This window comes from Odocoileus virginianus, chromosome 4 (genome assembly GCF_023699985.2).
Source record: "Odocoileus virginianus isolate 20LAN1187 ecotype Illinois chromosome 4, Ovbor_1.2, whole genome shotgun sequence".
NCBI lineage: Eukaryota > Metazoa > Chordata > Mammalia > Artiodactyla > Cervidae > Odocoileus > Odocoileus virginianus.
In genome coordinates, this window is record NC_069677.1 from 10,011,222 (window position 1) to 10,026,001 (window position 14,780).

Below are 14,780 nucleotides of genomic sequence, written 5' to 3' on the forward strand. Positions count from 1 at the left end.
CCACAGAAACAAGGGGCAGACCCCTAAGCTGTTCCTTCAATACCCCTGTTCAGAAGGACATACTCTAACTCAAATCTCTGAGGTTCTTTTTTGGTCTTCTCCACATCCTTGATGACACTCGTTATCTGAGGGTTTGCTTGTATGTATTAGCCATTCTAATGGGTGCGAGTTGGTAGCTCATTGTGGTTTTAGTTTTCATTTTCCCTATTGATTGGTAATGTTGAGCATCTTTTCATATACTTGTTGGCCATTTGTATATCTTCTTTGGAGAACTATTGAAGCTCTTTGCCCATTCTTAAATCAGGTTGGTTTTTGTTGTTACCATTGAGGTGAAGGAGTTCTTTATACATTCTGGATATTTACCCCTGTCAAAAAAAATCCAGACAGCTTTACTTGATATGAATATTTTATTGAGCGAGAAATAAACTGTTAAAGAACAGAGAGACCTCAGAAGCTTGTTTTCACCAGTTGCAGCTCAGTTTATGAAGCATGAATGAGGAATACATTGTTTTTAGTTGTGACTGGTTCTTAGAAATCCATGTTTCTTTTCATTGCATAAGCTTGCTTATTTGTAGCTAATTGGCTAGGAAGCCATAAGATCACACTGATGTGAAGAAAGCTTAAGCTTTATTTAAGGTCAGAGTCAGTTTTTTGGGAAAATCAGGACACTTACATGTGACTATGAGCATTAGGTTTCTAGTTATATTCAAACTGTGGCCTCTGTTTTGGTTTACTTTAGTGCATTTTATTGGATATATGATTTGCAAATATTTTCTCCCATTCTGTGGGTTGCCTTTTCACTCTGTTAATTGTGATCTTTGGTGCATGGAAGTTTTTAATTTTTTTTTTTTGGAAGTTTTTAATTTTGATGTAGTCCAATTTACCTATTTTTACTTTTGTTGTTTGTGCTTTTGGTTTCATATCCAAGAAATCATTGCTAAATCCAAAGTCATGAAGTTTTCCACCTATATTTTCTTCTAAATTTTATAGTTTTGGCTCTTATATTCAGGTCTGTGACCCATTTGAGTTAATTCTTATATATGATTCAAGGTAAGGGTCCAACTTCAATTTTTTGTGTGTAGATATCCAGTTTTCTCAACACCATTTGAAAAGATTATCCTCCACTTTAAACCATTTTAAAGTCTACAATTCAATGCTATTAAGTGCATTCATATTGTAGGGCAACCACTATCCATCTCCAAAACCTTTTCATCAGTCTACTGAAGTTCTGGGCTTCCCTGGTGGCTCAGTGGTAAAGAAATCTGCCTGCCCATGCTGGAGACATGGGTTTGATCCCTGGGTCAGGAAGATACTCTGGAGAAGGAAAAAGCAACCCACTCCAATATTTTTGCCTGGGGAATTTCATGGACAGAGGAGCCTGATGAGCTACAGTCCACGAGGTTGCAAAGAGTCGGACTTAACTTAGTGATTGAGCACAGCTCTGAAGTTCAGTAACTATTCAACACTAAGTCTTAGGCCCCTTCTCCTCTCATCTCCTGGAAGCTACTGTTCTACTTTCTGTCTGTATGAATTCATCACAGTCCATGTTCTTAAGGACCTCACTCCACATGGGAAATTGTGGGAGCACAGAGAAGGGACACTTAGGCCCAGGCTGCTGGGCATGTTGGTGGGAGAATGATGAGTGTCAGAAGAAGTTCTTGGAGGAGGGGTTACCCAAGCTGGGTGGGTATCAGCCAAGATGGGGTTGGGGGGGGGCGGGTGCAGGTGGAGTGACATCCCTCGATGAGCAGAGGCAAAGGCTTGTGAGCAGCATGGGGTGTTCTGCTAGGACTAGCTTCTCACCCAGGTGTAGGGATTACTAATGATCTCCTAGCTATCTCATCTTTAGACTTTCCACCTCCTTCCACCATCCCTATGCAGTGCAGACTTATTTTTCCCTCCATCTCATTTCTTCTCTCTTTTTTTTTTTTAACCTGTGAACTTCTTATTCAAACATAACTTAAGGATAGCATAACCTATGAAAGTGTGTGATAAAGTTTTACAAAGTGAACTTACCCAGGTACCCTGTACTCAGATGGAGTAACAGAACCCCAGAACCACAAGAGACCCCTTCCAGTGACTACCCACATCCTTCCCTCAAAGGTAACCACAATTCTAACTTATAACAAAACAGAACTTTTGCCTTTCTTGTAGCTCATATAAGTGAAATTATACAAAAGAATATACTCTTTTGTGTCTGGCTTATTTGACTCAGCATTCCTTCTATTTTGTTCTGGCCAATTCTCATCCATGCTTAAATGCCAGAAAATGGTCTTTGTGCTAGTCTTCATCTCAGCCCAGATGATGGAGAGGAACTGGCTACACAAATATCAGGTGGCGGCACAATTCACAATAAACCTCAGGACGAGAAGTTTCTCTGGCTGGCCCCATGGGGCTGCTGCTAGAGAATGGATGGTTTCCATTGAGGGCTGTAATGGAGGAGGGACAGCACTTGCCCTGTGCTATTCTCCTAATATTTCAAGGAGAGTGAAGCTTAGAATTGTTAAACATTCCCAGAAGGGACATAAATCTCATTTTAGCTTGTTTCAATTGCAGGATGAAATGGCTTGTTTTCTTGGCAATTTTTATTTTTCCCTCTCAGTCCCCTGCCCTCTGGTTCTCTGGCTCATAGGCGCATGGCTTCCTTCCTTCCTTCCTCTCCTGGACTCTTTCCCTTTTGGCAGTCACATCTCTGCAGAGTTCAGCCCTCCTCTGGACCCAGGAGCTTTTAGCTAGTCTTGGACTCAGGAGGTACAAGGGATTCTGAAGATTAGCTGATTCATTCTACCCTTTGTTTTTTGAACTTTTAAAAAATCAAGACATGATTTACATATAGTAAAGTATACAAGGGCTTCCCTGGTAACTCAGCTAGTAAAGAATCTGCCTGTAATGCAGGAGACACCAGTTAGATTCCCGGGTCAGGAAGTTTCTCTGGAGAAGGGCTGGGCTACCCACTCCAATATTCTTGGGCTTCCCTGGTGTCTTAGACGGTAAAGAATCTGCCTGCAATGTGGGAGACCTGGGTGCAATCCCTAGGTTGGGAAGACCCCCTGGAAGAGGGCATGGCAACACACTCTGGTGTTCTTGCCTGGAGAATCCCCATGGACAGAGGAGCCTGGTGGGCTACAGTCCACAGGGTTGAAAAGAGTCAGACATGACTAAGCAACTAAGCAGAGCACAAAGTATACAAATCTTAGCATATAGCTTAACAAACAAATTAGTCTTTACCTATGTAGACTGCCACATAACAGTCATTTAATCAAAATATAGAACATTCCTAGCACCCAGAGGTTTGCTCATACTTTTTCCCAGTTGATCTCTCCTTCTCCCCTCCCTCCCCGCACCGTGGGAACCCTTAGTTTTCTTCTATCACCAGAGATTGTGCTTGCTTGTTCTTGAATTTCAGATAAGTGGAATCATACAGTATGTGCTTTTTCATGCCTGGCTACTTTTGCTCAACATCAGGGTTTGGAGATTCATCTATGTTGCTGTGGATATCTGTACTTTGTTCTTTTGTTGTTGCTGCTGTTGCCGAATAGAGTATCATTTACTTATCTACTTTTCTTTTCAAGGACATTGGGATAGTTTTCAGTTTGCCCCTATATTAGTTTGTTAGGGTTACCGTAACAAAGTACCACAGAGTGGTTTAGATAACAGAAATTTAGTTTCTCACAATTCTGGAGTTCTGGAGGCTACAAGTCCGAGGTCAAAGCATCAGCAGGGTTTGTTTCTCCTGAGGACCTCTCCCCTTGGCTTGTAGCTGGCTACTGTGTGTTTTCACACAGTCTTTCCTTTCCTTTGTCTTTTTATAAGGACACCAGTCATATTGGATTAGGGCTAACCCCAACGACTTCATTCAACTTAACTACTTCTTAAGGCCTTATCTCCAAATACAGTCACATTCTAAGGTACTGGGAGTAGGACTTCAATATATGAACTTGGCGGGGGGGCGGGGGAGGGCAGTGGTGGAGAAAGAATAAAATTCAGTCTCCAACAAACTACTATGAATAAAGCTGCTATGAACATTTTGGTACGTGTTTTGTACATGCACCATTGTCCAAAGTGGTCAAACCAATTTACACTCCCATCATCATTTGGGGGTACAGTTGCTCTGCATCTTCACCAGGTGCTTCATTTTACAGATGAGAAACAGACCCAAAGAGAGGAGCTGAAGGGCCCACTTTCCATATGTAGATCATGAGCTTGAAGATGCACAGCATGCAGAGGAAGCCCTGTCTCAACCTGCTTTGGGAATTTCTGAAATTCTCCAACATGTTATTTCATTCAATCATTCAGTTACTCATTAAAAAGAATTCCAAAAACCACCCGAGGCTCAGGTCCTACGCTAGGCTCTGAAGTTAAGTGGTTAACAAGAGAGATGTGAAACTTATATTCCACTTATAGCAACAGAAAATTAACATACCAGCTAAAGAAGTAATTGCAGAATGTGGTAAGTGCTAGCAAAGAAACGATGGAAGCTGAGTTAGAGAATAAGGGGGTTGGGGTGGAGAGGGTAAAATCTCCTTTAAATGGGTTGCTCCAAGGGCCTTTCTCTTACAGAGAGGTGAGCCCTGAAGGGATGAGAAGGTGTCAGTTGGACCAGGGGCCAGGGAAAGTGTTAAGGCCGGGAGAATAGGAAAAGTACTAGTCTTGAAGTAGGAACAGCTCTGATGGCCGGGAATGTGCAGGAAATAATGGTTTGTGTAACTGGAACCAAGTAGACAACATAGAGGAGAGACAGCAGATGAAGTCTAGAGGTCAGGCCCAGACCATTCATGGCTCCCAGCTCATGCGGAAGTGTTTGGATTTCATTTTATGGGCAATGGGAAACCATTGGAGGGTTTCAAGGAAATGGCAAACAAAATCCAACTGACCTTAACAACTGTATTGTAGGGGGTATAGGGAGGAAGGAGCAGGCAAACGGAAGGCGCAGTCTTACCCTTGCATGGGGTGAGACATGTCAGTGACTTGGACTTGGGAGGTGGCAGAAGAGACATATTGGGTTGGCCAGGAGATTTGTTTGGATTTTTTCTGTAACATCTTATAGAAAACCTGAACAGACTTTTTGGCCAATCCAATATTTTGGCAGTAGAACTGACATGATGTGGTGATGGGTTGAATGGGCCTGTTGAGAAGTGAGGATGGATCAAGGATGACTTCTAGGCATTGAGCTTGGGACCTCCAGACAGTATGAAAAGCTCTCTCAGCTATAACCTATCCATCCTAGATTGTACAGCCTTGTCCATCTCAAGCCTCAGAATATAGTAGGTGTTTAATAAACATTCTTGAATGAATAACTGATTCCATGCATGAGTGTTTTAGCACATGAATGGATTCAATAAAGATTTTTTTATTGAGATAAAATTCACAAAACATAAAAATAACCATTTAAAAGTGTACAATTCAGTGGCATTTAGTACATTCACAGGGTTGTGCAACCATCACTTATGTCTTGCCTAAAAACATCTTCATCACCCCCAAAGGAGGTTCCTGCACCCAGTGAACAGTCATTCACCAATCCCTCCTCCTCTCAGCCCCAGGAAACCACTAATCTACTTTCTGGGCCTCTGAATTTGCCTGTTTCTGGATGGTTCATAAAAATGTAATCATACAGTATGCATACTTTTGTGTCTAGTGTATTTCTTAGCATAATAGTTTTGAGCTTCATCCACATTGTAGCATGTATCAGTAGCTCTACTTATAATGATGGAACAATATCCTGCTGTATGAATATATCCCATTTTGTTTATCCATTTATCTCTCAATGGACACCTGGGTTGTTTCCACCTCTTGGTTATTGTGAATAACGCTGCTGTGAACATCTGTGTAACAGTAGTTGTTTGGATGCCTGTTTTCAAGTCTTTGGGGTATATGTCCAGGAATGTGGTTATTTGGTTATATGGTAATCCGTCTTCAACTTTCTGAGGAAATGTCAAACTGTTTTCCAACAGGTCAATAGAAGTTTCTTGAATGAAAAAAAGGAACAGTAGGTGGGAGGCAGGGATGAGGGCTTTTCCGCCCTCCACAAGCTGCACTGGACTGTGCCATTTGCAGGCTGTGTGATCTGGGTCAAATTGCTTAAGTTCTCTGGGCCACCTCTTCATCCTCAAAGTGGGGAAAATAAATCTTTTCTCTGTGAGCCAAAGGACATGTTTTTTCTAAAGTTCTTGGCACAGAGTAAGCCCCCAAGTTAACTGCCTTTCCTTACTCTGACCTTGACCATATTGCACTAGGCTCTTGATTCTACCTGGCCAGGGGGCCAAGTTCAGCCGTGCTGCAAACTACAACTCCCAGCACGCACTTCTCCCGGGCCGGCTCTCCCAGCGTGGTGCGCATGCTTTGGCAGACGTGGCACCGGGAACTCGGAGGCGGGGAGCAGTTGGGAAGTGGTGGCGGTGGTGGCACCCAGCGAAGCTGCGGTCGCGGGAGCCCGAGTGGGGACCGGAGCCGGCTGGGGGCAGCGGCAGCAGGGATGGCGCGGGTCGTGCCGGTGTGGCTGCTCCTGCTGCTGGCGGTCTGGGTGAGGCTGTGGCTCTGGGGTTCGGGCAGGGACGGCACGTGCGCCCAGCGTGCAGGTCCAAGCTCCCTGCTCCCGGAGCTCCCAGGACTTGCGGGGAGATGATGCCTCCGGGCGCCTGGGTGGGGGCATGCGTGCTGGACGGGCGGGGACCCGGTGGCTGTGCGGGAGGCGGCGGGGCGGTCGCCGTGCCCTCCCTGCGGAGTGCTTCGGCGCTCAAAGGTCGAAAAGAGCCCGGGGTACGGGAGCCCGGGGGCGCTGGGCGATCGTTGGCTGGGGGCTTGCGCGGTGGACACGACTTTACGGGGGTGCAGGTCAGGGGGCGGCCACGGGCTAGGGCGGAAAGCCGGCGGCTTGCGGGGGCGCTGCGCCCCAGACTCGGGGCCCTGCACCTGTGTGAGTTTGGGGTAGGAAGGGGATGCTTGGCACCTGCACTGCCGGAAACCTTGTTTTAGGGCCACCTAGTTCTTGGTTTTGGCCCTGGGCAGCCGGGAAATTGCCGGCCACCATGTGGCCTGCCCTCCCGAGCAGCCCCCGCCAGCCTGACTTGGCTGGGCCGGGTGGGGTCGCCGGGGCGGGGAGTTCTGCTCCTTTACCCAACTGAGGCTGGCTGGAACCTCAGCCACTTTCTGGCTTGTGATGCGGCCTATCGTTTAATGTAGGTGACTTAGTCTCCTCATCCGTGAAATGGGGACGCTTTAGATACCACCCCACCCCTCACCCCCCGCAAGGTTGCCAGGATGATCGGAGGACAAATTGGAGGAGGAAGCTCTGTAAATTTCGAAACCCTACAAAAGGGGAGGAGGGACGGGCCAGGGTTATGGGAGTGTGGGATCTCCGGAGCAGTTTGCTACACTAGGGCTTGGGGGTGGAGAGTGTTCCTCAGGGCATTGCTGAGAGAGGTCGGAATGGGTGTGTCCACAGCACCCAGGGACCGGGGTTTGGCCTTGGTGTTTCTGTAGTTTCTGGTCTCCCTTATTCTAGGACAGTTTTGGCTCCTTCTTTTCCTGAAGTTCCTGAAAAGAGACTCCTGCTGCTGGCACTCTTTCCAAGCTGGATTTTCCAGGGTTTTTTTTTTGGGGGGGGGGGGGTGGCAAGGATGCTGGACAACGGGTGAGGAGAAAAAATGAAGTGTGGATTGAGTTGTTTTAAACACTTCCATCTCTTAATACTCTGCCCTTGTGGGATCACCAGTGAGGAGTGGCCCAGTGGCTTCTCTTGTCTGAATGTGAGTAGAAAAGGAAGCTCCCTGCCCCTCTAGATCTGTTTCTCCCTCTTAGAAATGGGGCTGGAGTGGGGCAGTGTCACTTCTCCAGGCTTGTTTAGGTTTGTTTGATACTCTAAATTCTGTTCCCTCAGCCAGTTGGCCAGGCAGGGCTGCTGGACTGTGCAGAGGGGGCCATCTCCAGTGCCACCCCGGAAAGGTGTTTGAACTCAGTCTGTTTTAGGTCTACTTTCTTCTTCCCCTTCCTTTTCCCTCCTGTGAAAATGAAAGACTTGGGACTCTGGCCAGAAAGAAGTTTCATTCAGCAAACATTCATTTATTGGCTGGCTCTGGGCTGGATTTGAGATGGAGGGCAAAACACACATTGTTTCTGCCCTCTGGTGTTGCCCTGAGTTGGGACAGGGAAGTCAGTCCTGTGGGCAAATAAAGACAGAAGAATGAGTACCCATATTCAAAGTTCTGGGCGCACTACTGAAGGAGAGCTGTACATTAATTTAGAGGGAAGGTCAGCCATGACTTTCCTGAGGGGTGAGTTGAGCTGTCAGGAGCGAGTGTGGGAGTCGTCTAGGCAGTTGAGATCTGCTGATGCCCTCCACTGGGAGGTGTGGAGAGTGGGTAGGTTTGCTGAGAGCGCTAGAACCTGGGAGTCATCAGCAAGGAATTGGCATTTTCTCCTTTCCCTAGGCCCAAGATTGACTTAGCAGGTGTGAGACTGAGGTGTAGAGCCAGTGACAAGTGGTGAGTGGACACCAGGGTGCCTTGCTATGCTAAGTTGCTTCAGTTGTGTCCGAGTCTTTGCGACCCTATGGACTGTAGCCTGCCAGGCTCCTCTGTCCATGGGATTCTCCAGGCAAGATGACTGGAGTGGGTTGCTGTGCCTTCCTCCAGGGGATCTTCCCAACCCAGGGATTGAACCCATGTCTCCTGCTGCTCCTGCATTGTAGGCAGATTCTTTACCACTGAGCCACTGAGGAAGCCTGGACACCAGGATGGGCCTCTGTAAATATAAACTGTGTCCATGTGATAAGGGTTCCCCAGCTCCTGGGAGTTGATTGGGTTTCTTTGTTCATTCAATATTTACTGAGAGCTGATATGTGCAGGGCACTGGGCTATGACCCAAGAGACGCAAAGAAGTGTGAAGGGGTCTACAGAGATTCATGGACAGGGGTGTACACACATCATATTTTTTACAGTAGCAAAAATATGGAAGTGGCTTACATGCTTAACAATAGCAACATGTTTAAATTACTTGTAGCCCTATCCATACCATGGAGAGTGATGTTTATAAAGGATATATGTATTTGTTAGAATGCTGGATTTATTTTCAAAATATTTTATAATGCTTATGAGGACTATCTAAGTACTGAAAAGTACTTGTGTATGATAATTAGGGGAAAAGCGGGATACAAAACGGAATCCCAGGGTGGCCGAAGATAGCTACAGAAGTGAGGGATTAGCCGAACATCCAAATGTCAACAGTGATTGCTCTGGAAGGTGGAGTTGTGGGTGACTTTTGTTTACTTCTTTGTTTATGCTTTTTTTTATATTTCCCAAGTTTTCTATATGAGTGTGCATCAGCTTTTAATCAGAAATTAGTAAAGGAACTTCAAAAAAAAACGTTTCTTTGGAGACTCCCAGTGTTCCAACACTATGACGTGGAAAGAGCTGCAGTCAACACTTGGACAAGTTGGTCCCACCCCTTCCAGGCTGGGTATCTCTGCCTGGGGCCTGCAGCTGGGGGTGCCAGGCTGTCCTGTCCCCCACCCCTGCGGCTGCCTGGCCCTTCATGCTGTCCCACTTAGCTCCTCCCTGCAGTCAGCCCTTCCTCAGGCCATCCGTGCTGACTGTCCTATAGTCTCCATCCAGAACTTGGGAGGACACGACCTCACCCTGCTCAAGGGTTTCAGTGTCAGGCTGAGGCCCGGAGCTGCGCTGTGATATTTGCACAGGTTCATAGACAAATGGGAAAAATAACAATGGTAAATTTTTTCTTTTTTTTCTTTGTTTTCATGATTCCAAGTATTTCCAGTTTAAAAACTTAATTTCTCTGCCATGGTGTCCATATTGAGAGGGTGCTCGGGGAGTGGCTTAGAGTGTTCTTTTGGGAAAAAAGAAGAAAGCAGTGATACTGTGTTGTGATTTTTTTTTTTAAAGCCTTCAATTGATAAAAATCTAAACTCAAATTTGTATGTTATATGCATAATATATTTTAAACATATTTAAAATATATTTTAAAAAATTATTTAAATTATATTTTAAAATATATCCTGCTACTCTGTGAGCTTCAGAAGTCTGAGAACTATTGACCTAACTCAAAATTCTCTTAGAACTATTGACCTAACTCAGAATTCCCTGATTTTATAAGAGAAAAATGAGGCTTTGAGAGAGAAGGGACTCACCACGTGAGGCCACCTAGTTTGTAAAGATAAGGCGGGTGTGAGAACCAGGCTCCTGAATTACAGATGGGCATTCTTCCCACTCCATTTATGTCATCCAACTCCCACCTGCTTCCTTCCACCCACGCCGCTACCCAGGCCTCTGCCCCTGAGGGTGGCGTGAAGCTCAGAACCTCAGAACCTGGTGGGACAGCGGGCGGAGCTGCAGGGAACAGGAGATGTTTGCCTGCTCTCTCCTGCAGAGCTTTTAATGTATACGTACTTAGGTTCTACACCATTATATATTTAATAGGCTCTTGTGGGCTGGCCAATTATAATGCTGCTTGGAACCTGGAGTGCACTTTTCCCACAGAAATAAGCACTTTACAGAGGAAGTGTTAAAAAAGAACTGGCACATGAGTTGGGGGAATGGTCAGGTGCCTTAGGAGCGGCAAACAGGGTCCTGTGGATTCTGTCCAGGGTCAGCCTCTGGGGCACCCAGTGACCAGAGAAGGGCCCCAGCTTATGCCTCACAAGGAGGGCAGACCTTGACCTCTGTGACAGTGGGGAATCCTTTGTGTGCTGGCACCTCACCCAGACTTGACATGCAGTCACCCCTGGTCCATGTTTGCTGGAAGGAATCAGTGTTGCAGGCAGGGAATCCAAGACAGAAATGTAGGCAATGAGGAACAATGGACCAGGGTGGATGGATGGAAGGATTTGAGTCTGGGGCTGGGGAAATAAGACTAAAAAAGTGAATCCAGTCAAAAAAACCTTAGATGCCTGGCAGAGCTTTCAGAACTGAAATCTGTAGGCAATGGAGAGACATGATGAAAGTTGCCCTTTTTAATAACAAGAACAGTGAGGCCACAGTGAAGGGTTGGGTTGGAGTGGGAGAGACTAGACTAATTTTCCCAAAACAACACTTTCTTCCTCTTACTTTCTTCTCTGTTATCTACAAGGTGAAGTTCAGGGTGATGTTACGGAAAGAACATGGGCTTTTCGCCATACTCTGGAGCTGTGTGACCTTGGGCCCTGCCTGTTTTCTTGTTTGTCAGCAGTGGTAATAATACCCATTGTGCAGAGTTGAAAGGATCAGAAATAATACAGGGAGCACCGAGCACAGTGCATGGCACATGGGCACGCCCAATAAATAGGAACAGGCAGGCAACTCAGGTAGTTGGAGAAGTGGTGCCTGGTAGCCAGTGAAGGGCCAGAGGGGCTGTGAGTGGAGGCTGTGAGCTGTGGGTAGGGGGCTGTGAGCTGTGGGTAGGGGGCTGTACCATGGGATTCTTGGATTCTTGCCATCATGGGTCCCTGGAGCCGAGGTCCTGATGGCTCCTTGCCCCTCTGCACTGGGCCCTTCAGAGCCTCTGGATGGGTGGGGGGTGTGGGTGTGTGTGCCTAGAAGGGCTAAGAGTTTAAGCACTCTGCTTTTCCCCTTTTTTCTGAAAATGGATCCTCTCTTGAGACTGGAGATACCAACCACACTGCCTCCCTGGAGGGTTTGTCCCAGCTTTGTGGTTTTGTTCTGTGAGGCTCTTGTGTTTCCCTTGGTGGTTGTAGTAGGTTTTGGAGGCTGACAGTGGACCAGAGAGTGACCCGCAGGATGTAGGAGAGCCTAAGTTCTCCTGCATTACCGGATGTCGATGGTTTTCTTGCCCTCCTTTCGTTCCCCCCACACCTGGCATCGTGGTGGGAGAGGGAAGGAGCACTGTGCCTCGCCCATCCTGCAGCACTAACCTGAGTCTCTGGCTTCCCATTCGACCTGTCGATGAGAATTATAAAACACCTGGTACATTGTAGAGGGCTTGCAAAGTATTTCGGTGTATTTCAGGTCTGTGTAATTCTGCGTCCCACACGAGCTGGGTGAGATAAGCTGGTTGAGTCCTATTACTTCAAGAGAGGGATGGGTAAGTTGACAGAGTGGCGAGAGAGAGACCAGTGATGGGCATGGCCTGGAAGGGGAGGGCATAGACAGGTGAATGGGTCACCTGACTGAGCAGCCTCCTTCGCAGGTGCTATTTTCTGAAATAGCAGCACCAGCCATTTACCCGGGGTATCCATGATCCTTGCTCTTTAGCTTCCTAATGGCCTGAATACGGGAGGCGGGGCCGCAGCCAGGCTCTCACTGACCAACCTCCTCACCCTTCTCATCACCCTCCCTGCTGGGCTCTAGGTAACTGTCCCCTCTGACCACCTACGTCCATCAGGGCCTCATTCCATTCACCAGTTTACAATCACTTCTAAATAATTAGCTTTGCAGTTATGTGGTGAGGGGTGGAGATGTGGAGTTGGAATAGCCTCTTTGCATCTTTTTATTCCCTGAGGTCATACTGAGCCCCCAGCTTGGATGTGTGCTCTGTGCGCACATGGCCTGGTGATGAGCCTGTGCCCGGCTTCAGGGTCTCCTGCTCCTCACTGCTGGCCGGTGCAGGAGTAGAGCATCCATCACTGCAAAGAATCCCACCATTCCTCCAGCCCTTTGGCATGAGCAGATGTCTTTAATTCGTGAGCAGATCCTTTAATCCTTGTCTTGGAAGGTATTAATGGAGATCGAGGTCGAGGGCTTACTCTGGGGCTTAAACATAAGGGTGATATAGCTTCTGAGCCAAGTCGTGGGCTTGGCTGGAAAGCTCTGCTCTAGGGCCAAGTAGGGCAGGCTCCTGAGGAACAAGCAGGTTTGCTCTCACCAAGGAGTCTGACCTGGCTGGGTCCTGGGCAGGGTGTTGTACATGCTCCTTATTTCAAAGGAACATGGACCACAATGTGCATGTTGCATATATCATGTTCATTCATTCCACAGATCTTTCTTTTTTTAACAGATACCTCATGAGACTCTGTTATGAGCCAGACATACTGTGCCAAGGCATTGGGGACAAACTGATAAAAAGGATGGATACCATCCTTTCCTCCCATTGCCTGGTGAGAGGCCACTAATTTATTATTTAATTCAAGTAGGAAGTGCTGGAAGGAGGGAGATAAAGTGGTGAGAGCATGTGTAACAAGGATCGCTACCCTATTGCAGGGTGTCAAAAAAGGCCTCTCTGAAGATTTATGGACCCTTTCCAAAAACATGTTTTTAAATGTATAAAACAATGCATAGGATTATAGAAGAAACCAGTGATATTGAAATAGTTATCAAAATATTTTAACAAATTGTGACAAAGTAGTATGTATTTTTTTTAATGCATCATGTAGGAAGATCTAGTGACAGATTTGATAATTTCTGTAAATTGTAAGTAGTGATGAGCATAGATATCTGCAATAACCCTCTTGTGCTGAGAAGATATGATTTCTATTGGTGACAAAGTCACGGACATTGTCAGTGGACATTGTCAGTGCTGCTGTAATTGGTTACCTACATTCAATAAAGGGAGGACTAAATTTCAGTGAAATTAGTGAAAATAAAGATGCAGTTTATTTATTTCAGTGAAATTAGTGAAAATAAAGATCCCATCCAAATTCACAGACCCTGGTGTAAGAAAAATTATCCCCAAACTTAGAAATTAAATATGATTTTATGACTTTCTAATATCACACTGGAGCATTGTCTAGGTAGCCCACATCAGGGGCATCCGGTGCTTTAGGGATTGTCACTATGTTTTTTATTCCTTAGGACCCATACTCTGTAAACTTAGAAAGGATGCAGATGATTTCTGTTCGGTAGGGAAGAGAGATTCTTCAGGATATTAACTGGCTTGTTATCTCATTTAGCAATCATATCATACCTTTTTTCATCGACCACGTGTAAGTTTCTTATAACATCTTTTAAAAAAAATTTGGCTGCGCCGCACAACTTACAGGATCTTAGTGCCCCCAATAGTGGAAGTGTGGAGTCCTAACCACTGGACCACCAGGGAATTCCCTGTAACTTCTTTAACAAAATACGTTTATTAACCTTTTTTTTTCTTTCTTATATCCTCTTTTGACCTAGCTTTGTCATTTTAGTGGGCCCCTTATTTAATTAATAACACTTTGAAATATGCTCAATCTTTGCGTGAAAATTGGGTTTTTAAACTTGAAAATTATACTGGCTCCCTGTTGAAGAGCCGTGGAGTGAGCAGAATGTGAGGTTGTGGCACTCAGAAGGGAGGTCTGGGTGGGGCTGTAGGGGTGCGGCTCAGGTGGGGTACCCCAGGGGACGGTGTAGGGCAGGTAGAGAAGATGGACTGAGTGAGCCCGGAGGAACTGCTGCATTTACAGGATGGTGGCAGTGGATTTACAAAGAAGACAGTAAGGTTTGTGGGAGAGGTGGAAGGGAGAAGTGTGTTCTGCCAGGGCTGAGCGAAAGGAGAAGTGGAGGTACCTGTAGGGTCGTCTGCATTGCCGAATCTCCGCCAGGAACCTCTTTGGTGGCGGGGGGCAGATCTGAGGATGTTAAGGACTGCTTAGAAGGGGAGGAGGGAGGTGGAAAATTCTGGCTGTGAAGGAGTGGGGAGTGGTATGGGGTCCAGAGAGGAGGTTTTTGAAAGATGGGTTAGTGATCTTCCAACCCAGCTGTGACTCGGACCATCTTAAAGAGGTATGTGTAAAAATGGATTCTTGGGCTCTTCAGATCGAAGAGATGATTTTCTTCAAGGGTGAGGCCCAGGAAGCTGTCTTTCCAGAAAGCTTTTACTTACTGCTGTCGTGCAGCTACAAACCAGAGACATTTACAAGC

At 46.4% G+C, this 14,780-nt stretch overlaps 1 protein-coding gene across 1 annotated transcript in view; it reads left to right on the forward strand.

Annotated features, from left to right (window-relative positions):
* Window positions 1-6,333: 6,333 nt before the first annotated feature.
* PDIA5 (protein disulfide isomerase family A member 5) overlaps window positions 6,334-14,780 on the forward strand; it is a 93,461-nt gene continuing 85,014 nt past the window's right edge. Inside the window, exon 1 of the mRNA XM_070466073.1 lies at window positions 6,334-6,520. Coding sequence (XP_070322174.1) covers window positions 6,335-6,520 — 186 coding nt within the window. The 5' untranslated portion in view covers window position 6,334. The remainder of the gene's footprint in view (window positions 6,521-14,780) is intronic.